Raw genomic sequence first — 23,639 nt, forward strand, 5'->3', positions numbered from 1 at the left:
CACGAACTAACAGCTCGTAGACCACGGCTGCGGTTACCCTTGCGCTGCGTCACAGACAGGACCGTCTGCGATGGTGAACTCAACGACGAACCTGGGTGTACGAATGGTAAAACGTCATTTTTCCGGATAAATCCAGGTTCTGTTTACAGGATCATGATGGTCGCATCCGTATTTGCTGACATCGCGGTGAACGCACATTGGAAGCGTGTATTCGTCATCGCCATACTGGCGTACCACCCGGCGTGATGGTATGGGGTGCCATTGGTTACACGTCTCGGTCACCTCTTGCTCGCACTGACGGCACTTTGAACAGTGGACGTTACATTTCAGATGTGTTACGACCCGTGGCTCTACCCTTCATTCGATCCCTGCGAAACCCTGCATTTCAGCAGGACAATGCACGGGCCTTTCTGGATACAGAAAATGTTCGACTGCTGCCCTGGCCATCACATTCTCCTGTTCTCTCACCAACTGAAAACGTCTGGTCAATGGTGGCCGAGCAAGTGGCTCGTCACAGTACACCAGTCACTACTGTAGATGAACTGTGGTATCGTGTTGAAGCTGCATGGGCAGCTGTACCTGTACACGCCATCCAAGCTCTGTTTGACTCAATGCCCAGGCGTATGAAGGCCGTTATTACGGCGAGAGGTGGTTGTTCTGTGTACTGAATGCTCAGGATCTATGCACCCAAGTTGCGTGAAAATGGCCGGCCGGTGTGGCCGTGCGGTTAAAGACGCTTCAGTCTGCAACCGCGTGACCGCTACGGTCGCAGGTTCGAATCCTGCCTCGGGCATGGATGTGTGTGATGTCCTTAGGTTAGTTAGGTTTAAGTAGTCCTACGTTCTAGAGGACTTATGACCACAGATGTTGAGTCCCATTGTGCTCAGAGCCATTTGCGTGAAAGTGTAATCGCATGCCAGTTCTAGTATTTTAATGGGGAGTAGTGTAGCTGGTTTATCGCGAATCTCTCGCCCATCGCAGCGTCGGAAGAGGCTGAGAAAAAGCGCAGGTGACTTTTGTATACAAGGACGGTAAAAGAACGGACCCGCGAAATTACAAGACCAATATCCTTAACATCGATTTTTTACAGAATTCTTCAGCGCATTCTGAGTTCGAATATACAGCGTGAACATTAATAAAACCGACATACTGCAGCGACGCATTCCTGACTGGGAATGAAAGGAAAAAAGTACTATGAACATGTGTTGGGTTCAAATGGTTCAAATGGCTGTCAGCACCATGGGACTTGACATCTGAGGTCATCAGTCCCCTAGACTTAGAACTACATCTACATCCACATCCATACTCCGTAATCCACCCGGCGGTGTGTGGCGGAGAGTACCTTGAGTACCTCTATCGGTTCTCCCTTCTATTGCAGTCTCGTATTGTTCTAGGAAAGAAAGATTGTCGGTATGCCTCTGTGTGGACTCTAATCGCTCTGATTTTATACTCACGGTCTCTTCCCGAGATATATACTGCTTGACTCCTCGGTGAAGGTATGTTCTCGTTAATTCAACAAAAGCCCGTACCGAGCTACAGAACGTCTCTCCTGCAGAGTCTTCCACTGGAGTTTATCTACCATCTCCGTAACGCTTTCGCGATTACTAAATGACCCTGTAACGAAGCGCGCTGCTGTCCGTTGGATCTTCTCTATCTCTTCTATCAACCCTATCTGGTACGGATTCCACACTGCTGAGCAGCTAATGCCTACTCCCGGATAATTTATGGAATTAACTCCTTCCAGTTGCTGACCTGCTATATTGTAGCTAAATGATAAGGGATCTTTCTTTCTATGTATTCGCAGCACATTACACTTGTCTACATCGAGATTCAATTGCCATTCCCCGCACCATGCGTCAATTCGTTGCAGATCCTCCTGCATTTCAGTACAATTTTCCATTGTTACAACCTCTCGATATACTAAAGCATCATCCGCAAAAAGCTTCAGTGAACTTCCGATGTTATCCACAAGGTCATTTATGTATATTGTGAATAGCAACGGTCCTACGACACTCCCCTGCGGCACACCTGAAATCACTCTTACTTCGGAAGACCTCTCTCCACTACTTAAACCTAACTAACCTAAGGACATCACATACATCCACGCCCGAGGTAGGATTCGAAACTGCGACCGTTGCAGCAGCGCGGTTCCGGACTGAAGCGCCTAGAACCGCTCGGCCACAGCGGCCGGCCATGTGTTGGGAAAGGCATCGTTGCTACGGTAGATGGCGCTGAGGAATGACAGTTGCTCTGACCAGGTGCCGTGTGTTGCAGGCTGTGTGATTGACGCAGTGTACTGTGAACAGCAGCATGGTCCGGTATTCGTGTCGGGAACAAGCGGAGATGGTGTTTGTGTACGGTCAGACAAGTACCCTCTCAGACACCAACCACATCACACAACATTTGATGGCAGTTTTGGATGATTGTGTGATCAGGGATCCTTTAAGAAAGACGATCGTGCAGGAAGACGGGGGATGTGCGTACACCAGATTTGGAGGACCGGGTTCTGCAGAGTATTGAGACGAACTGTAGTACAAGCTCCAGGCTACCGGCTAGCCAGCATGGTTTCAGCCGAAGTACGATTATCTGTATCCTGTATGACAATCGCTATTATCCCTGTCACGTGACATCCCATGGAGTCCACTTGTGACGTGGATGCGATGCAGCTCTGTACTGTGTTCTACATCTACATCTACATTTATACTCCGCTAGCCACCCAACGGTATGTGGCGGAGGGCACTTTACGTGCCACTGTCATTACCTCCCTTTCCTGTTCCAGTCGCGTATGGTTCGCGGGAAGAACGACAGCCGGAAAGCCTCCATCGCGCTCGAATCCCTCTAATTTTACATTCGTGATCTCCTCGGGAGGTATAAGTAGGGGGAAGCAATATATTCGATACCTCATCCAGAAACGTAACCTCTCGAAACCTGAACAGCAAGCTACACCGCGATGCAGAGCGCCTCTCTTGCAGAGTCTGCCACTTGCCCTGCCCTGTAACGAAACGCGCCGCTCTTCTTTGGATCTTCTCTACCTCCTCTGTCAACCCGACCTGGAACTGATCCCACACTGATGAGCAATACTCAAGTATAGGTCGAACGAGTGTTTTGTAGCCACCTCCTTTGTTGATGGACTACATTTTCTAAGCACTCTCCCAATGAATCTCAACCTGTCACCCGCCTTACCAACAATTAATTTTATATGATCATTCCACTTCAAATCGCTCCCTACGCATACTCCCAGATATTTTACAAAGTAACTACTACCAGTGTTTGTTCCGCTATCATATAATCATACAATAAAGGACCCCTTTTCCTATGTATTCGCAATACATTACATTTGTCTATGTTAAGGGTCAGTTGCCACTCCCTGCACCAAGTGCCTACCCGCTGCAGATCTTCCTGCATTTCGCTGCAGTTTTCTAATGCTGCAAATTCTCTGTACACTACAGCATCATCCGCGAAAAGCCGCATGGAGCTTCCGACACTATCTACTAGGTCATTTATATATATTGTGAAAAGCAATGGTCCCATAACACTCCCCTGTGGCACGCCAGAGGTTACTTTAACGTCTGTTGACGTCTCTCCATTGAGAACAACATGCTGTGTTCTGTTTGCTAAAAACTCTTCAATCCAGCCACACAGCTGGTCTGATATTCCGTGCCGCGTGGGATTAGCCGAGCGGTCTCAGGCGCTGCAGTCATAGACTGTGCAGCTGGTCCCGGCGGAGGTTCGAGTCCTCCCTCGGGCATGGGTGTGTGTGTTTGTACTTAGGAGAATTTAGGTTAAGTAGTGTGTAAGCTTAGGGACTGATGACCTTAGCAGTTAAGTCGTAAAAGATTTCACACACATTTGAACATTTATTTGATATTCCGTAGGCTCTTACTTTGTTTATCAGGCGACAGTGCGGAACTGTATCGAACGCCTTCCGGTAGTGAAGAAAAATGGCATCTACCTGGGAGCCTGTATCTAATATTTTCTGGGTCACATGAAAAAAAAAAAGAAACAGTTGGGTCTCACACGATCGCTGTTTCCAGAATCCATGTTGATTCCTACAGAGTAGATTCTCGGTTTCCAGAAATGATATGCGAGCAAAAAACATGTTCTAAAACTCTACAACAGATCGACGTCAGAGATATAGGCCTATAGTTTTTCGCATCTGCTCGACGACCCTTCTTGAAAACTGGAACTACTTGTTTTCTTTTCCAATCATTTGGAACCTTCCGTTCCTCTAGAGACTTACGGTACACAACTGTTAGCAGGGGGGCAAATTCTTTCGCGTACTCTGTGTAGAATCGAATTTGTATCCCGTCAGGTCCAGTGGACTTTCCTCTGTTGAGTGATTTCAGTTGCTTTTCTATTCCTTGGACACTTATTTCGATGTCAGGCATTTTTTCGTTCGTGCGAGGATTTAGAGAAGGAACTGCAGTGAGGTCTTCCTCTGTGAAACGGGACGATCTGGTGTAGTTCCTCGCATATCGTCCACTTCCGGACACATGTTCGTAGGACCTTTTTTCCTCCATATTCTGTCGGTTTTGTTTATGTCCATCCTTTCTAAATCTTCGTTAGGGTGCCTCTAGAAAACACAAGAACACCTGAGTAGGATAGGTACTCAGTGTATAGACTCAAAGTATGGATGGCATATAAAAAAGGAATTTAATGATATTTACTAAAAATTGTAATAAAGTCTACGGGAGAACTAATGTGATCGTGTATGGAAATGTCCAGTAAGTTTTCATCCCACTAACAAGGGGAGGCAACGACGTTTGGAACGCGGATTTACTGTAAACTTCATACACACGTAGTACCCCATTAGGACAATAAAATGTGTAAGCAGTAGCGCGTATACTTCTAAAGCGTTATTGAGAAAATCGGAAGATAATTTCGGTCGTCAAATATATACCTGTGCGTGGCTATTCTTACCACGAAGCGGCGGCAGCCGAGTGCTCAGCTTTCAAGCCCCGTAATCGCTGGATTGCTGGATCGAGTCCCGTTCGTCAGCCTTTTTTTTCAATACAGTCATTTTCTTTACTATTTATATTACAATTGATATAATGGGAAAAAACGCATAATCGTATGAACTTTTATTAAATTAAACAGACGTTTATTTTTTGCTAATAACCTAGTAAAGTAACCGAAATATCAATTAGCTATAGCAATTAACATCGAGTATAGATTTAAATGTCAGGAAGTCGTTTCTGAAAGTATTTGTATGGAGTGTAGCCATGTATGGAAGTGAAACGTGGACGGTAAACAGTTGAGACAAGAAGAGAATAGAAGCTTTCGAAATGTGGTGCTACAGAAGAATGCTGAAGATTAGATGGGTAGATCACATAACCAAGGAGGAGGTATTGAATAGAATAGGGGAGAAGAGGAGTTTGTGGCACAACTTGACTAGGAGAAGGGATCGGTTGGTAGGACATGTTCTGAGACATCGAGGGATCACAAATTTAGTACTGGAGGGCAGCGTGGAGGGTAAAAATCGTAGACGGAGACCAAGAGATGAGTACACTAAGCAGATTCAGAAGGATGTAGGCTGCAGTAGGTACTGGGAGATGAAGAAGCTTGCACAGGAGAGAGTAGCATGGAGAGGTGCATCAAACCAGTCTCAGGACTGAAGACCACAACAACAACATAGCAACGGTATTCAATTAGTTTTTAATTTTTTTAAAAAAGGAGGAGTGACATTAATGTCGCCGTTCCCGCGTGTCGTGCCTTAAGGTACGCATCCACATGCAAGACTTGCCCCCACCTGGTCTATACCGTAGTTCGTCGCTGGACATCCGTTGAATTGCAGTAACCCTACCGCAGGCCTCCCGCACTTCTTCTCGACCGTGAAGGCGTGCCGGTCAACCGGCACGAATCCGCCCGGCGGATTAGTGTCCAGGTCCGGTGTGTGCCGGCCAGTCTGTAGATGGTTTTTAAGGGGGTTTTCCATTTATCTCGGCGAATGCGGGCTGATTCCCCTCATTCCGCCTCAGTGATGTCGGCGATTGGTGCGCAAACACTGTCTCCACGTACGCATACACCATAATTACTCTACCACGAAAACATTTACGCTTACACTCGTGTGGTGTGAGACGTTCCCAGTGCGTAAACAAGTCCCAAACAGAACTGCGTAAATGAGCCCCATCGCCATGTCCGAATGAGTTTCGAAACTACAATAGTAGCTTTTCGCTTTCAAATTAAGAGGACCACACCGTGGTTCACGTCGAAAAAAGTCGATTTTCTGTTTTCATCATATTTCGATAGATTAAGGTTTTATTTAAGTACTCTGAAAAGAATTTTGCTGGAAAAATGTTTTCGAGCATTTAAAGAGCATTTTCGTACCACATGTGTTTATGTGCCACGCCCACTGTCAACCCACCCACTGTCAACCATATGGAGATGCCATTATTAGCAAAAGAGAGTGTGTAGGCCATGTTCAAAACCGTTTAGGAACAAGGCTGAGAATACTAACTGTAGATATGAGAGGAAAAAAATTAGAAGATAGAAAATTGTTGACCGGACAGGGTCGATTAACTAAAACTGAAATAGAAAACTTGCAGGTATACTATGGGCAGGCAATTAGGAGAAATGAAGAAAATCTGGAGGCAATGAAGAGAGATATTTGGGCCATATTGTTCCATAAGTCCTCTACTGGTGGTAAGCCATGTCAAGGATTGTGTCCATCAGAAGAAAATTCGTGGTGCAGATACAATGGGGCTCAGGCAACTGGAGAATCTTATTCTCACCAGCATTCTCTTCCTGCTGCTGTTATTACAGCAATTAAGCCTATTTTCAGAGACTGGGCTCATCCTGACTTTCTAAGGAAATGTCTGCATGGGCAGACACACAACCCAAATGAATGTTTCAACAGCATAATTTGGAACCGCTTTCCTAAAACAGTATTTGTACGCATCCATACAATGATACTAGGAGTTGGTGATGCTGTTATTACATTCAACTGTGGTAATAGTGGAAAGTGTTGGGTACTGAAAAAGCTCGGAATTAATCCTGGTGAAAATATGATCACTGGGCTGCTACATTGCGATAAAATTGAGGATAGGCGATGCAGACCGGTCTGCATCTAATGTGGCCAAGAAAGCAAGACAAACATCCATGAAGGTGAAAAAGAAGCTGGAAGACCTCCTAGAGGCCACAGAAGGGCCACCATACGCAGCGGGGCACTTTTAATTAACTCTTAGTAACAAATTTCAAAAGTTTTTTCTTTAAAGTCAATTTCCTGCAAACTATCATAGATAAATGAATGACATTTTCAGATACTCTGCATAACATAAAAAGCCAACTCTGCTACTACATTCATTAATATTTCCCCATTAGGAAATTCACAAAAAATATTTTCTGTAGAAAAAACTTAATATTTTTTGTTAATAAATTTAAAAAAGCATTTCTTAAAAACTATGAAATGGATAAAGTAGATTTTAGTACAGTTGACTCTATTACCATCATGTAACATGTCATGCATCGTGTAAATATTAAGGTCCTGCATTAAATAGTTGTTTTCAGAAGTGGGTCAAATACTTGCCTAAATTAACATGGGTTAGACAGGCAGGGTGTGGTCCCCTTAAACGAATGTACCGAGCGAGGAGGCACAGTGGTTGGGAGGACGGCGGTTCAAACCCGCGTCCCGACCTCCTCATCTAGTTTTTCGTGATCTACGTAAATCGCTACAGGCCAATGCCGAGATCTGAAAGGGCACGGCCGACTTCTCTCCTCCCTAATCTGATGGGACTGATCACCTCGCTATTGGGTCCTCTTCCTCGAACAAACCAACCAACAAATCTACCAACCTAGTAAAAGCTACCATCCGTTGTGGACCGCATAGGGGTCTATTGACCCAACCAACCAAGCAACCCTCCTTTGTGGACCGCACAGGGGCCTATTGAACCAACCAACCAACCAACCAACCTAGTACAAGCTACCCTCCGTTGTGTTGTGGAGCGCATAGGGGCCTATTGACCCAACCAACGAACCTAGCACAAGCTACCCTCCGTTGTGGACCGCACAGGGCCCTATTGAACCAACCAACCAAGCAACCCTCCTTTGTGGACCGCACAGGGGCCTATTGAACCAACCAACCAACCAACCTAGTACAAGCTACCCTCCGTTGTGTTGTGGAGCGCATAGGGGCCTATTGACCCAACCAACGAACCAACCTAGCACAAGCTACCCTCCGTTGTGGACCGCACAGGGCCCTATTGAACCAACCAACCAACCAACCAACCAACCAAGCAAGCAATCCTCCGTTGTGTACCGCACAGGGGCCTATTGAACCAACCAACCTTGTACAAGCTACCGTCAGCCGTTCATCGCACAGGTGCCTGCAGGATGTGTGTGTGTGTGTGTGTGTGTGTGTGTGTGTGTGTGTGGATGTAGATGATGATGCAGATGCAGACGAGTACTCACGGGAATCCTCATGTCTGCGGCGTCGCGTGTGGTGGCGGCAGCTCTTGCAGCGGGCAGCGCGCGGCGCCGTATATATACGCACGCCGGAGCCGCGCCGGCTTTCTACGGCCGTAGCGGGCGGTGCGGAACCGACAGATACGCGGCCGGCCCGGCACGGCAGGGAGAAGCGAAGAGGCCCGGGGCGAAAGCACCGCGTACCAGGGGCCCGCGGCGCCGGAAGCTGTAACGCGCTTCCGGAAGCTCTGTCCCGTCTGACTCGTAGGACGGATCACTGGCGAGCTCCTATGTAACAGGCTGACAAGTCCTCCCTATCTCTGAGGATTCAAAATGTTCAGTGTGAAATCTTATGGGACTTAACTGCTAAGGTCATCAGTCCCTAAGCTTACACACTACTCAACCTAAATTATCCTAAGAATAAACATGCCGGCCGGAGCGGCCGTGCGGTTCTAGGCGCTACAGTCTGGAACCGAGCGACCGCTACGGTCGCAGGTTCGAATCCTGCTTCCGGCATGGATGTGTGTGATGTCCTTAGGTTAGTTAGGTTCAATTAGTTCCAAGTTCTAGGCGACTGATGACCTCAGAAGTTATGTCGCATAGTGCTCAGAGCCATTTGAACCTAAGTATAAACACACACACCCATGCCCGAGGGAGGACTCAAACCTCCGCCGGGACCAGCTGCACAGTCCATGACAGCAACGCCTGAGACCGCTTGGCTAATCCCGCGCGGCTATCTCTGAGGATTCAACAGTGTTTACCTTCTGGGTGACTAACCTCTTCACACAACCGCAACTTTTCACAGTATCTTTTTTTTTTTCATTTTACACTGAAGGGCCAAAGAAGTACACCTGCCTAATATCGTGCAGGGCCACCGCGAGCACGCAGAAGTGCCGCAACACGGCGTGCCATTGACTCGACTAATCTCTGAAGTAGTGCTGGAGGAAACCGACACCAACAATCCTGCAGTGCTGTCCATAAATTTACAAGAGTACGATGGGGAGGAGATCTCTTCTCAACAGCACGTTGCAAGGCATTCCAGATATGCTCAATAATATTCATTTCTGAGGCGTTTGATGACTAGCGGAAGTGTTTTGACTCCAAAGAGTGGTCCTTTAGCCTCTCAGTAGAAATTCTACACAGGTTGGGTGTCGTACTGTCCTGCTGAAATTGCCAGATAGGATGCTTACGAACCTGTCACGTGTCAGAGTCTACATCTACATCTACATTCCACATGGATACTCTGCAAATCACATTTCAGTGCCTGGCAGAGGGCTCATTGAACCACCTTCACAATTCTCTATTATTCCAATCTCGTATGGCGCGCAGAAAGAATGAACACCTACACTACTGGCCATTAAAATTGCTACACCACGAAGGTGACGTGCTACAGACGCGAAATTTAACCGACAGGAAGAAGATGCTGTGATATGCAAATTATTAGCTTTTCAGAGCATTCACATGAGGTTGGGGCCGGTGGTGACACCTACAACGTGCTGACATGAGGAAAAATTTCCAACCGATTTCTCATACACAAACAGCAGTTGATCGGCGTTGCCCGGTGGAACGTTGTTGTGATGCCTCGTGTAAGGAGGAGAAATGCGTAACATCACGTTTCCGACTTTGATAAAGGTCGGATTGTAGCCTATCGCGATTGCGGTTTATCGTATCGCGACATTGCTGCTCGCGTTGGTCGAGATCCAATGACTATTAGCAGAATATGGAATCGGTGGGTTTAGGAGGGTAATACAGAACGCCGTGATGGATCCCAACGGCCTCGTATCACTGTCAGTCGAGATGACAGACATCTTATCCGCACGGCTGTAACGGATCGTGCTGTCACGTCTTGATCCCTGAGTCAACAGATGGGGACGTTTGCAAGACAACAACCATCTGCACGGACAGTTCGACGACGTATGCAGCAGCACGGACTATCAGCTCGGAGACGATGGCTGCGGTTACCCTTGACGCTGCATCACAGACAGGAGCGCCTGCGATGGTGCACTCGACGACGAACCTGGGTGCACGAATGGCAAAACGTCATTTTTTCGGATGAATCCAGATTCTGTTTACAGCATCATGATGGTCGCATCCGAGTTTGGCGATATCGCGGTGAACGCACATTGGAAGCGTGTATTCGTCATCGCCATACTGGCGTATCACCCGGCGTGACGGTATGGGATGCCGTTGGTTACACGTCTCGGTCACCTCTCGTTCACATTGAGGGCACTTTGAACAGTGGGCGTTACATTTCACATGTGTTGCGACCCGTGGCTCTACCCTTCGTTCAATCCCTGCGAAACCTTACATTTCAGCAGGATAATGCACGACCGCATGTTGCAGGTCCTGTACTGGCCTTTCTGGATACAGAAAATGTTTGAGTGCTGCCCTGGCCAACACATTCTCCAGATCTCTTACCAATTGAAAACGTCTGGTCAATGGTGGCCGAACAACTGGCTCGTCACAATACGCCAGTCACTACTCTCGATGAACTGTGGTATCGTGTTGATGCTGCATGGGCAGCTGTACCTGTACACGCCATCCAAGCTCTATTTGACTCAATGCCCAGGCGTATCAAGGCCTTTATTACGGCCAGAGGTGGTTATTCTGGGTACTGATTTTTCGGCATCTATGCACCCAAACTGCGTAAAAATGTAATCACATGTCAGTTCTAGTATAGTATATTTGTCCAAGGAATACCCGTTTATCATCTGCATTTGTTCTTCGTGTAGCAATTTTAATGGCCAGTAGTGTAACAGGCTGAAACGTCCCCCATGTTTTCCCTATCTCTGCAGATTCAGCAGTGTTTACCTTCTGGATGATTAACCTATTCACGAAACTTCTCACAGTATTTCTTACACTGAAGGGTCAAAGAAACTCGTACACCTGCCTAGTATCATGTAGGGCCACAACCACGACGCAGAAGTCGCGTAATACGGTGTGCCATGGACGCGACTAATGTCTGAAGTAGTGCTGGAGAAAACTGACACCAAAAATCCTGCAGTCTATCTATAATATAGCTCGTAGTAACTGACGGAAAGTCATCGAGTAAAACAGAAGTGATTTCTGGCGTTCCCCAAGGTAGTGTTATAGGCCGTTTGCTGTTCCTTATCTATATAAACGATCTGGGAGACAATCTGAGCAGCCGTCTTCGGTTGTTTCTGGATGACGCTGTCGCTTATCGACTAATAAAGTCATGAGAAGATCAAAACAAACTGCAAAACGATTTAGAAAAAATATCTGAGTGGTGCGAAAAGTGGCAGTTGACCCTCAACAACGAAAAGTGTGAGGTCATTCACGTGAGTTCACATGGTTCAAATGGCTCTGAGCACTATGGTACAACATCTGAAGTCATCAGACCCCTAGAACTTAGAACTACTTAAACGTAACTAACCTAAGGACACCACACACATCCACGCCCGAGGCAGGACTCGAACCTGGGACCGTGGCGGTAGCGCGGTTCCAGACTGAAGCGCCTAGACCCGCTCGGCCACACCGGCCGGCCATCCAAAAAGGAACTCGTAAAAACTTCGGTTACACGATAAATCAGTCTAATCTAAAAGCCGTAAATTCAACTAAATACCTAGGTATAACAATTACGAACAACTTAAATTGGAAGGAACACATAGATAATGTTGTGGGGAAGGCTAACCAAAGACTGCGTTGTATTGGAACGACACTTAGAAAATGTAGCAGACCTACTAAGGAGACTGCCTACACTACGCTTGTCCCTCCACTTTTAGAATACTGCTGCGCGGTGTGGGATCCTTACCAGACTGAACAGACGGAGTACATCGAAAACGTTCAAAGAAAGGCAGCACGTTTTGTATTATCGCGAAATATGGGAGAGAGTGTCACAGAAATGATACAGGATTTGGGCTGGAAATCGTTAAAAGACAGGCATTTTTCGTTGCGAAGGAATCTTCTCACGAAATTCCTATCACCAACTTTCTCCTCCGAATGCGAAAATATTTTGTTGACACCGACCTACATAGGGAGGAACGATCACCACGATAAAATAAGGGAAATCAGAGGTCGTACGGAAAGATATAAGTGTTCATTCATTCCGCGCGCTATACGAGATTGGAATGAGAGAGAATTGTGAAGGTGGTTCGATGAACCCTCTGCCTGGCACTGAAATGTGATTTGCAGAGTATCCATGTAGATGTAGATGTAGAACCTGTCTGCGTGATAGACACACTGGATGTACACCTGGAGCTACGGTCTGGGCTGGATTTTCGTATGACAGCAAGACAACTCTCGTGGTTATACCACACACCATGACACCCATCTGGTATCTGGTAAATCGACCAGTTGTTCTGCCATTCATTAAATTTTTCTACATTTACAGCCTGCTGCCATTCACCACACCAACTGGAAATTTTGTCTGAGTCGTCTCGCATCCTCCTACAATCACTGAACCTTCATCTCTCAGCATACACACCACAGCATCGTCAGCAAACAACCACAGATTGCTGCCCACCCTGTCCACCAAATCATTTATGTATACAGGGTGCTCCATTGACAGTGCCCGGCCAAATATCTCGCGAAATAAGCATCAAACGAAAAAACTACAAAGAACGAAACTCGTTTAGCTTGAAGAGGGAAACCAGATGGCGCTATAGTTGGCCCGCTAGATGGCGCTGCCATACGTCAAACGGATATCAACTGCGTTTTTTTAAAATGGGAACCCCCATTTTTTATTACATAGTCGTGTAGTAGGTAAAGAAATATGAATGTTTTACTCGGACCACTTTTTTCGCTTTGCGATAGATGGCATCAATGCGAGATGCTTTTAAGCAGTTTCCACAATGAAACATTGTTTCAAAATATGGTAGAAAACCCAAAGAGATTCTGGCCGTATGTAAAGTAGAGCAGTGGCAAAAAACAGTCAATACCGTCACTGCGCGATAGCGTCGGAAATGTTACCGATGATGGCGCCACTGAAGCGGAGTTACTAAATACAGTTTTCCGTAATTCCTTCACGAAATAAGACAAAGTAAATATTCCAGAATTCGAAACCAGAACAGTTGTTAGCATGAGTGACATAAAAGTAGATATCTCAGGTGTTGCGAAACAACTCAAATCACGTAAGAAAGGCAAGTCTTCCGGTCCAGATGGTATGCCAATCAGGTTCGTTTCAGAGTATGCAGACACAGTAGCGCCTTTCTTAGCAATCATATACAACCGCTCACTTCACGAAAGGTCTGTTCTTAAAGACTAGAAAGAAAGGAAATAGGAGTAACCCTTTGAATTACAGATCCATATCACTAACCTCAATTTGCAGTAGGATTTTGGAGCATATACTGTACTCGAACATTATGAGTCACCTAGAAGAAAATGACTTATTGATACATAACCAACACGGATTCAGAAAATATCGTTCTTGTGCAACACAGCTAGCTCTTTCTTCACATGAAGTAATGAGTGCTGTCGACAAGGGATCTCAGATCGATTCCATATTCCTAGATTTCCAGAAGGCTTTTAATACCGTTCCTCACAAGCGACTATTAATCAAATTGCGTGCCTATGGAGTATCGTCTCAGTTGTGTGACTGGATTCGTGATTTCCTCTCAGAAAGGTCAATGTTCGTAGTGACAGACGGTAAAGCTTCGAGTAGAACAGAAATGATATCTGGCGTTTCGCAAGGTAGTGTCATAAGTCCTCTGCTGTTCCTGATTTACATAAATGATCTAGGTGATAATCTGAGCACCCCCTTAGATTGTTTGCGGATGGCGCTGTAATTTACCGTGTAGTAAAATCATCAGACGATCAATTCCAATTACAAAATGATCTAGAGAGAATTTCTGTATGGTGCGAAAAGTGGCAATTGGCACTAAACAAACAAAAGTGCGAGGTCATCCACATGGGTTCTAAAAGAAATCCGATAAATTTTGGGTACACGATAAATCGCACAAATCTAAGTGCTGTCAATTGGACTAAATACCTAGGAATCACAATTACGAGCAACTTAAATTGGAAAGACCACACAGATAATATTGTGGGGAAGGCGAAACAAATACTGCGCTTTGTTGGCAGAACACTGAGAAGATGCGACGAACCCACTGAAGAGACAGCCTACATTACACTTGTCCGTCCTCTGCTGGAATATTGCTGGGCGGTGTGGGATTCTTACCAGGTAGGATTGACGGAGGACATCGAAAAAGTGGAAAGAAGGGCAGCTCGTTTCGTGTTATCGCGCAATAGGGGTGAGAGTGTCACTGATATGATACGCGAGTTGGGGTGGCAGTCACTGAAACAAAGGCGGTTTTCTTTGCGGCGAGATCTATTTACGAAATTTCAATCAACAACTTTCTCTTCCGAATGCGAAATTATTTTTTTGACAGCCACCTACGTAGGGAGAAATGATCATCATAATAAAATAAGAGAAATCAGAACTCGAACGGAAAGATTTAGGTGTTCCTTTTTCCCAAGCGCCATTCGACAGTGGTGTGGTAGAGAAGTACTATGAAAATGGTTCTATGAACCCTCTGCCAGGCACCTAAGTGTGAATTGCAGAGTAGCCATGTAGATGAACAATTTCGAAGAATTTCTATTTCTTACAGTTGCGCATCGTCAACAGTGTCTTTCAGACATGCACGTAAGTTGAACGAATTGTTGGGATTTCTAGACGGTAGACCGTACAGCTGGGAAAGCAGCATTAATGGAGGGAAAAATTAGGCAAAAATAAAGTGTGTATTCGTGGAAAGGAGCCGGTATATCTCGACATTAAATACGAATTCTGAGCATGTGCCCCTCATATTTACGTCATAACGTAGCTTCATGTCCATCCTCATTGTTTCTGTCCACTTCATGTCAACGAAATTAATTCGTATGTACACTGAAGAGCCAGGAAACTGGTACACTTCCCTAATATAGTGTAGGGCCCCGGCAAGCACGCAGAAGTGACATGGACTCGATTGATGTCTGAAGTAGTGCTGGAGGGAAGTGCCACCATGAATCCTGCAGGGCTGTCCATAAATCCATAAGAGTACGACGGGGTAGAGATCTCTTCTGAACAGCACGTTGCAAGGCATCCCAGATATGCACAATAATGAAACTTCCTGGCAGATTAAAACTGTGTGCCGGACCGAGACTCTAACTCGGGACCTTCGCCTTTCGCGGGCAAGTGCTCTACCAACTGAGATACCCAAGCACGACCCACGCCCCGTCCTCACAGATTTACTTCTGCCAGTACCTCGTCTCCTACCTCCTAAACTTTACAGAAGCTTTCCTGCGAATCTTGCAGAACTAGCACCCCTGAAAGAAAAGATATTGCTGAGACATGGCTTACCAGAATGATAATCTCATTCTGGAAGCATCCCCCAGGCTGTGGCTAAGCCATGTCTCCGCAATATCCTTTCTTTCAGGAGTTCTGCAAGGTTCGCAGGAGAGCTTCTGTAAAGTTTGAAAGGTAGGAGACGTGGTACTGGCAGAAGTAAGGCTGTGAGGACGGGACGTGAGTCGTGCTTGGGTAGCTCAGTTGGTAGAGAGTACTGGCCCGCGAAAGGCAAACGTCCCGAGTTCGAGTCTCGGCCCAACACGCATTTTTAATCTGCCAGGAAGTTTCATATCAGCGCGCACTCCGCTGCAGAGTGATAATCTCATTCTATGCTCAATAATGTTTATGTCTGGGCAGTTTGGTGGCCAGCGGAAGTGGTTAAACACACTCTATAGGAATTCTGGACGTCTCGGGTGTCGCAATGTCCTGCTGGAAATGCCCAAGTCCGTCATAATGCACAGTGCACATGAGTGGATACAGGTGATCAGACAGTATGCTTACGTACGTGTCACCTGTCAGAGACGTAACTATACGTATCAGGGGTCCCAAATCACTCCAACTTCATATGTCCCACACCATTAAAGGGCCTGTCTCCTGCTGACGTGCAGGGTCCATGGATTCATGAGGTTGTCCCCACACCCGTACACGTCCATCTGCTCGATACAATTTGAAACGAGACTCGACCGACCAGGCAACATGTTCCAGTAATCAACAGTCCAACGTCAGTGTTGACGGGCCCTGGCGAGGCGTAAAGATTTGTGTTGTGCAGTCATCGAGGGTACACGAGTGGGCCTTCGGCTCCGAAAGCCCATATCGATGATGTTTCGTTGAATGACCAAGCACTGAAATCTGCAGCAGTTTGTGAAAGGGCTGTACTTCTGTCACGTTGAACGATTCTCTTCCGTCGTCGTCGGTCCCGTTCTTGCAGGATCTTTTTTTGGCTGCAGCGATGTCGGAAATCTGATGTTTTACCAGATTTCTGATATTCACGGCACACTCGTGAAATGGTCGTACGGAAAAATCCCCACTTCATCGCTACCTCGGAGACGCTGTGTCCCATCGCTCGTGCGCCGACTATAGCACCACGTTCAAACTCACTTAAATCTTGATAACCTGCCACTGTAGCAGCAGTAACCGATCTAACAACTGCGCCAGACATCCGTTGTCTTATATAGGCGTTACAGACAGCAGCGCCGTCAAGTCATCCCACCCCTGCCCTGGCGTACGGGACTACAAGTCCCACCGCCACACCTTCACCTGCCCATGTTAGGCAAAATTCCTCTGCCTGACTCATGTAGTACTATCACCGTCAGAGGGTGGTACGGGCTCTCTCCATTAGAATACGCATGCCTACACCAGTTTCTTTGGTGTTTCAGTGTATACGTGGTGTGGCCGAGCGGTTCTAGGCGCTAAGTCTGGAACCGCGCGACCGCTATGGTTGCAGGTTCGAATCCTGCCTCGGGCATGGACGTGTGTGATGTCCTTAGGTTAGTTAGGTTCAAGTAGTTCTAAGTTCTAGGGGACTGAAGACCTCAGAAGTTAAGTCCCATAGTGCTCAGAGCCATTTGAACCATTTGTATACGTGCTGTCTGTTCTTCCGGAAGAAGACGCCATTTTTGTTCCAGCAGGCAGTATGAATTAATGCACAGAGGAATTAAAGACCTTGTCTGCGAGGAGAAATTGACTGATAGCAATGGAGAAAGTTGATAATTTGTGGTGGACCGGTATTCGACCACGGAGCTCCTACCTACAAGGCAGATACTCTGACCACCGTGTCATCCAGACACAGTGGTCGTTGCATCTGCATGAACTACCCTGTATTGTATTGTACTGTATGTTAACCGGGGACCTAGAAACGACGGAGAGGCTCCGTCCCCGCCGCAGCCCCAGTGGTCCACAACCCCACGACGACTACCGCAGTCCACTTCACCCCTCCGCCGCCCCACACCGAACCCACGTTTATTGTGCGGTTCGGTCCCCGGTGGACCCCCCCAGGGAACGTCTCACACCAGACGAGTGTAACCCCAATGTTTGCGTGGTAGAGTAATGGTGGTGTACGCGTACGTGGAGAACTTTGCGCAGCAATCGCCGACATAGTGTAGCTGAGGCGGAATAAGAGGAACCAGCCCGCATTCGCCGAGGCAGATGGAAAACCGCCTAAAAACCATCCACAGATTGTCCGGCTCACCGGACCTCGACACAAGTCCGCCGGGTGGATTCGCGCCGGGGACCAGGCGCTCCTTCCCGCTCGGAAAGCCGTGCGTTAGACCGCACGGCCAACCGGGCGGACATGAACTATCTTAGCACGCCTCAGTACTTCGCTTCTGTACTTTTACTGCATTTTCTCTATACTTAACGCGGAGTACTTCTACCCGCGCCACACTATACGTATAGAATTTTAATAGTGTCTTTCCATTGTCTTGGTATCCTACCTTCCTTCACGATACCGTTAAGCAATATTCTCCGGCTCACTTTATTCGTGTGAATCTGAGAATGTTCTCGCAATTTCGGGCAACTGTAAGTAGGCTATTTAGGTTTTTATATTGGCAAAGCCACGTAGCGCTCTGTATGAAAATCACTGGCTGTGCTGTGTGCAGTCTGTGGCTGGTTGGCATTGTTGGAATATTCGCTATTGTAGTGTTGGGCAGTTGGATGTGAACAGCGCGTAGTGTTGCGCAGTTGGAGGTGAGCCGCCGGCAGTGGTGGATGTGGGGAGAAAAATGGCGTAGTTTTGAGAGCGGATGATCTGGACTGTCTCCGCCAGAAAAACGAAATTTTTAAGACTGGATGTCATGAACTGATATATATATATATATATATATATATATATATATATATATATATATATATATATATATATATGATGACTTTTGAACACTATTAAGGTAAATACATTGTTTGTTCTCTATCAAAATCTTCCATTTGCTAACTATGCCTATCAGTAGTTAGTGCCTTCAATAGTTAGAATCTTTTATTTAGCTCGCAGTATTGGCGCTCGCTGTATTGCAGTAGTTCGAGTAACGAAGATTTTTGTGAGGTAAGTGGTTCATGAAAGGTATAGGTTATTGTTAGTCAGGGCCATTCTTTTGTAGGGATTACTGAAGGTCAGATTGCGTTGCGCTAAAAATATTGTGTGTCAGTTTAGTGAATGTCTGAGTACGTTGAGTTTTGCTCGGCTGTTTGAAAATCAAATAACATAACATGTTTATCAGCACAGTAATTCAATAATTTTTCTAAGGGGATATTTCACAACAAAGTAAATTTCTCGTTTTATTCGTACGGTCCGCTATCGTGGCCGTAGGCTTCTTCTTCACCTCCGCTACAGTAATCTAAGACTGTCCGCCCCGATAGCTGAGTGATTAAAAAAGGAATTTAAAATAGTTTATTATTGAAGGTAAGGTAATAACAAAGGAATAAGAGAACTGTGATGTTTATGTATATACAGGGTGGTCCATTGATCGTGACCGGGCCAAATATCTCACGAAATAAGCGTCAAACGAAAAAACTACAAAGAACGAAACTTGTCTAGCTTGGAGGGAGAAACCAGATGGCGCTATGGTTGGCCCGCTAGATGGTGCTGCCATAGGTAAAACGTGTATCAAGTGAGTTTTTTATGCCGGCGCAGTAGCTCAGCGTGTTCGGTCAGAGAGCTGGTTGTCCTCTGTAATAAAAAAACTGAGTCGAAAGATCAACAAACGATTTTGAACGGATGTGTTGTGACGTCCGCTACGATCAAAAACACAACGATCACAACTGACAAAACGCAAAAAAAAGAAAAAAAGTGGTCATCGTGACGGATTGCCGTCCTACGGGCCCGGGTTCGATTCCCGGCTGGGTCGGAAATTTTCTCCGCTCAAGGAACTGGGTATTGTGTTGTCTTCATCATCATTTCATCCCCATCCGGCGCGCAGGTCGCCCAATGTGGCGTGGAATGTAGTAAGACCTGCACCAAGGCGGCTGGACCTGCCCCGTAACGGGCCTTCCGGCTAATGACGCCAAACACTCATTTCCATTCCATCTAAGAATGCTATAAGATCCAACGGAGAGCAGCGCGCTTCGTTACAGGATCATTTAGTAATCGCGAAAGCGTTACCGAGGTGATAGATAAACTCCAGTGGAAGACTCTGCAGGAGAGACGCTCAGTAGCTCGGTACGGGCTTTTGTTGAAGTTTCGAGAACATACCTTCACCGAAGAGTCAAGCAGTATATTGCTTCCTCCTACGTATATCTCGCAAAGAGACCATGAGGATAAAATCAGAGAGGTTAGAGCCCACACAGAGGCATACCGACAATCCTTCTTTCCACGAACAATACGAGACTGGAATAGAAGGGAGAACCTATAGAGGTACTCAAGGCACCCTCCGCCACACATCGTCTGGTGGCTTGCGGAGTATGGATGTAGATGTAGATGTAGAACCTGAGCTGCTGAGCTGAACTGTTCGCCACGTTTTCCCCAAAGTATGCGATACTCATACTTGTTTACATACGGGTCACGATGAGAGTGGAGATTTCTAATTAAATGTATCGGAGAATTCGTCGTAAATACGGGTGGATGCTAAGCTGTGAACAGCACTAACTATTGCAAGAATGATTTTCGCATGTTTGCATTTCGTAGTGACCCTGAATGAAGAAAAAGATTGGCCATAGACCGTCGGAGAAAAATAGGAAACCACCCGGCGCTCAATTGTGTACTGTAAATATACGTTAATAAAAGTCTTAAACGTGAAATCAGTTGTATGGAAATGCGTTTCTGCCCAGTCGAAAGCTGTACTGAAGCAGTTCGATACAAAATTTTTCGCTTCCTGTGATATTTTCGCAATTGGAAAAGCGGACCGGAATATTTTTGATGTATTTATACGTCCTATCATAAGCATACACACACATACTGAGTAACTCTTACGAGGGGCGTTTGAAAAGTCCGTGCAAAAATAAAAACTACCTACGTGTTTGCAGGAAACCTTTTTTATTTTTCGACATAGCCTCCTTTTAGACTTATACACTTCGTCCAATGCTGTTCTAATTTGTTGATCCCTTCCAAATAATAGGAATAGTCCAAGTCTGCAAGATAGCTATTAGTTGCTGTAATCATCTTCTCATTTGAATAAAATCTTTGTCCTCCAGCCATTTCTTCAAATTGGGGAACAAATAGTAGTCCGAGGGAGCCAAGTCTGGAGAATAGGGGGGGGATCGTATTTCCATTAATATTGCTACCACAACTGCTGAGGTGTGTGCTACGCCATATTATTGCTACGCATGGTGGATATGTGGAAAATATCGTACTATAGAGTTTCCCAGACCGCAGCGCCACCTGTTGTTGAAAATTGTAACTACTGTAATTTCGAAAGTTTGTCCGCCTGAAAATGTACTGTTGTCCCAAGCATATTGCAACAAACGGTGTATTTCTATCGCTGCTCGTTTAGTTTTTATTGCCGTTTCAAATATACCGGTCATTTTTGAAACACCCTGTATCAGTACGTTAGAAACAGTCAGAATCTAAATGCAGCAGCCCATTACAAACAGTATTGTAAGGTGCTTAAAAATGTTATTAGGAAGGCAAAAAGTATGTGGTATGCAGATATAATAGCTAAGTCTCAGGATAAAATTAAAACCATATGGTCAGTCGTAAAGGAAGTTGCTGGTCTGCAGAGCCAGGTCGAGGATATAGAATCAGTGCGTAGTGGGAATGTCCGTGTTACTGATAAATCGCATATATGTACAGTATTTAATAATCACTTTCTGAATATAGCAGGTGAACTAAATAGAAACCTAGTCCCAACAGGGAATCATATAGCGCTCTTAGAAAAAAGTGTTCCGAGACTGTTACCTGAAATGCTCCTCCATGATACTGACAAGAGGGAGATTGAGTTAATAATTAAATCACTAAAGACCAAGAACTCTCATGGATATGACGGGGTATCTAGCAGAATACTGAAGTATCGTTCTATGTATGTTAGCCCAGTACTTAGCCATATCTGTAACTTTTCCTTTAGGAGTGGTCGGTTTCCTGACCGATTAAAAGGGACACAGGGATAATATAGACAATTATAGACTATTTCTATGCCATCGGTGTTTGCTAAAGTTATCGAGAAGGTTGTATATACAAGGTTACTGGAGCATTTAAATTCACATAATTTGCTGTCAAATGCTCAGTTTGGTTTTAGAAATGGTTTAACAACTGAAAATGCTATATTCTCTTTTCTCTGTGAGGTTTTCGGCGGATTAAATAAAAGGTTGCGAACGCTAGGAGTTTTCTTTGATTTAACGAAGGCTTTTGACTGTGTTGACCACAAAATATTACTGCAGAAGTTGGACCATTATGGAGTAAGGGGAGTAGCTTACAATTGGTTCGCCTCTTACTTTAAGAACAGAAAGCAGAAGGTAATTCTCCGCAATATTCAGAGTGGTAGTGATGTTCAGTCCCAATGGGGCACTGTTAAGTGGGGCGTTCCCCAAGGGTCGGTGCTGGGGCCACTGCTGTTTCTTATTTATATAAATGATATGCCTTCTAGTACTACAGGTGATTCAAAAATATTTCTGTTTGCTGATGACACCAGCTTGTTAGTGAAGGATCTTGTGTGTAATATTGAAACAGTATCAAATAATGAAATAAGTTCGTGGCTTGTGGAAAATAATTTGTGGTTAAATCACAGTAAGACTCAGTTTTTACAGTTTCTAACTCACAATTCAACAAGAACCGATATTTTGATCAGACAGAATGGGCATGTTATAAGCGAGACGGAACAGTTCAAGTTCCTAGGCGTTCGGATAGATAGTAAGCTGTTGTGAAAAGCCCATATTCAGGATCTTGTTCAGAAACTAAATGCCACTTTATTTACCATTAGAACAGTATCTGAAATAAGTGACACTTTAACACGAAAAGTAGTCTACTTCGCATATTTTCATACGCTTATGTCGTATGGTATTATTTTTTGGGGTAATTCTTCTGATTCAAAAAGGCTATTTTTGGCTCAAAAATGGGCTATTCGAGCTTTATGTGGTGTAAGTTCGAGAACGTCTTGTCGACCCCTATTCAATAGTCTGGGAATTCTGGCATTGCCCTCACAGTATATATTTTCTTTAATGTCGTTTGTTGTTTGCAATGTTAGCCTATTCCCAAGAGTTAGCAGCTTTCACTCAGTTAATACTAGGCAGAAATCCAATCTGCATGTGGAATGCACTTCCTTGACTCTTGTGCAGAAAGGAGTGCAGTATTCTGCTGCATCCATTTTCAATAAGCTACCACAAGAACTCAAAAATCTTAGCAGTAGCCCAAAGTCTTAAGTCTAAACTGAAGAGTTTCCTCATGCCTCACTCCTTCTATTCTATTGAGGAGCTCCTGGAAGATCTAAAAAGTTAAGCAAATTCCAGTGTTACATGGTTTAGTTTCTTTATTTAAACTTAGTTGTCACCTGAATATGTTTTTTATATTTCATTTTATCTGTTTCTAATATCGTGTTATAATTTCATGTACTGACTTGTTCCATGACCATGGAGACTTCTCCTTAATTTGGTCCCACGGAACAATAAATAAATAAATAAATAATAAATAAAGTCCGAGAGACGGCACCATCGGCGCGTATCGAGGTGATGTTTGATTAGCAGCATCTTTGGAAAGATGTCACACCAAGTTTCAGCCATATTTGTCGATTTCTTTGTGTTTGGCATTCGTGTGAATCAAGGAAGTCAAGTGATTGTCAAAAAATGGGCGAAAAAGAATTTCGTGTGGTGGTTAAACATTACTTTATGAAAGGCAAAATGCCTCAGAAGACTAAAGAGAAGCTTGATAAACATTACAAAAACTCTGCACCTTCGATTAGAATAGTTTATAAGTGGTTTCAAAATTTTTGGAGTGGCCATATGGGCACAAGTGATGCCGAACGTTCTGGACGCCCTGTGGAGGTTACGACTCCAGAAATCATTGATAAAATCCATGATATGGTGATGGATGACAGGAGAG

At 45.3% G+C, this 23,639-nt stretch overlaps 1 protein-coding gene across 1 annotated transcript in view; it reads right to left on the reverse strand.

Moving 5' to 3' along the window:
- Positions 1-8,414: 8,414 nt before the first annotated feature.
- LOC126427990 (basic salivary proline-rich protein 2-like) overlaps positions 8,415-23,639 on the reverse strand; it is a 71,280-nt gene continuing 56,055 nt past the window's right edge. Inside the window, exon 3 of the mRNA XM_050089875.1 lies at positions 8,415-8,714. Coding sequence (XP_049945832.1) covers positions 8,415-8,714 — 300 coding nt within the window. The remainder of the gene's footprint in view (positions 8,715-23,639) is intronic.

The sequence above is a fragment of the Schistocerca serialis genome, chromosome 12 (genome assembly GCF_023864345.2).
Source record: "Schistocerca serialis cubense isolate TAMUIC-IGC-003099 chromosome 12, iqSchSeri2.2, whole genome shotgun sequence".
NCBI classification, from domain to species: domain Eukaryota; kingdom Metazoa; phylum Arthropoda; class Insecta; order Orthoptera; family Acrididae; genus Schistocerca; species Schistocerca serialis.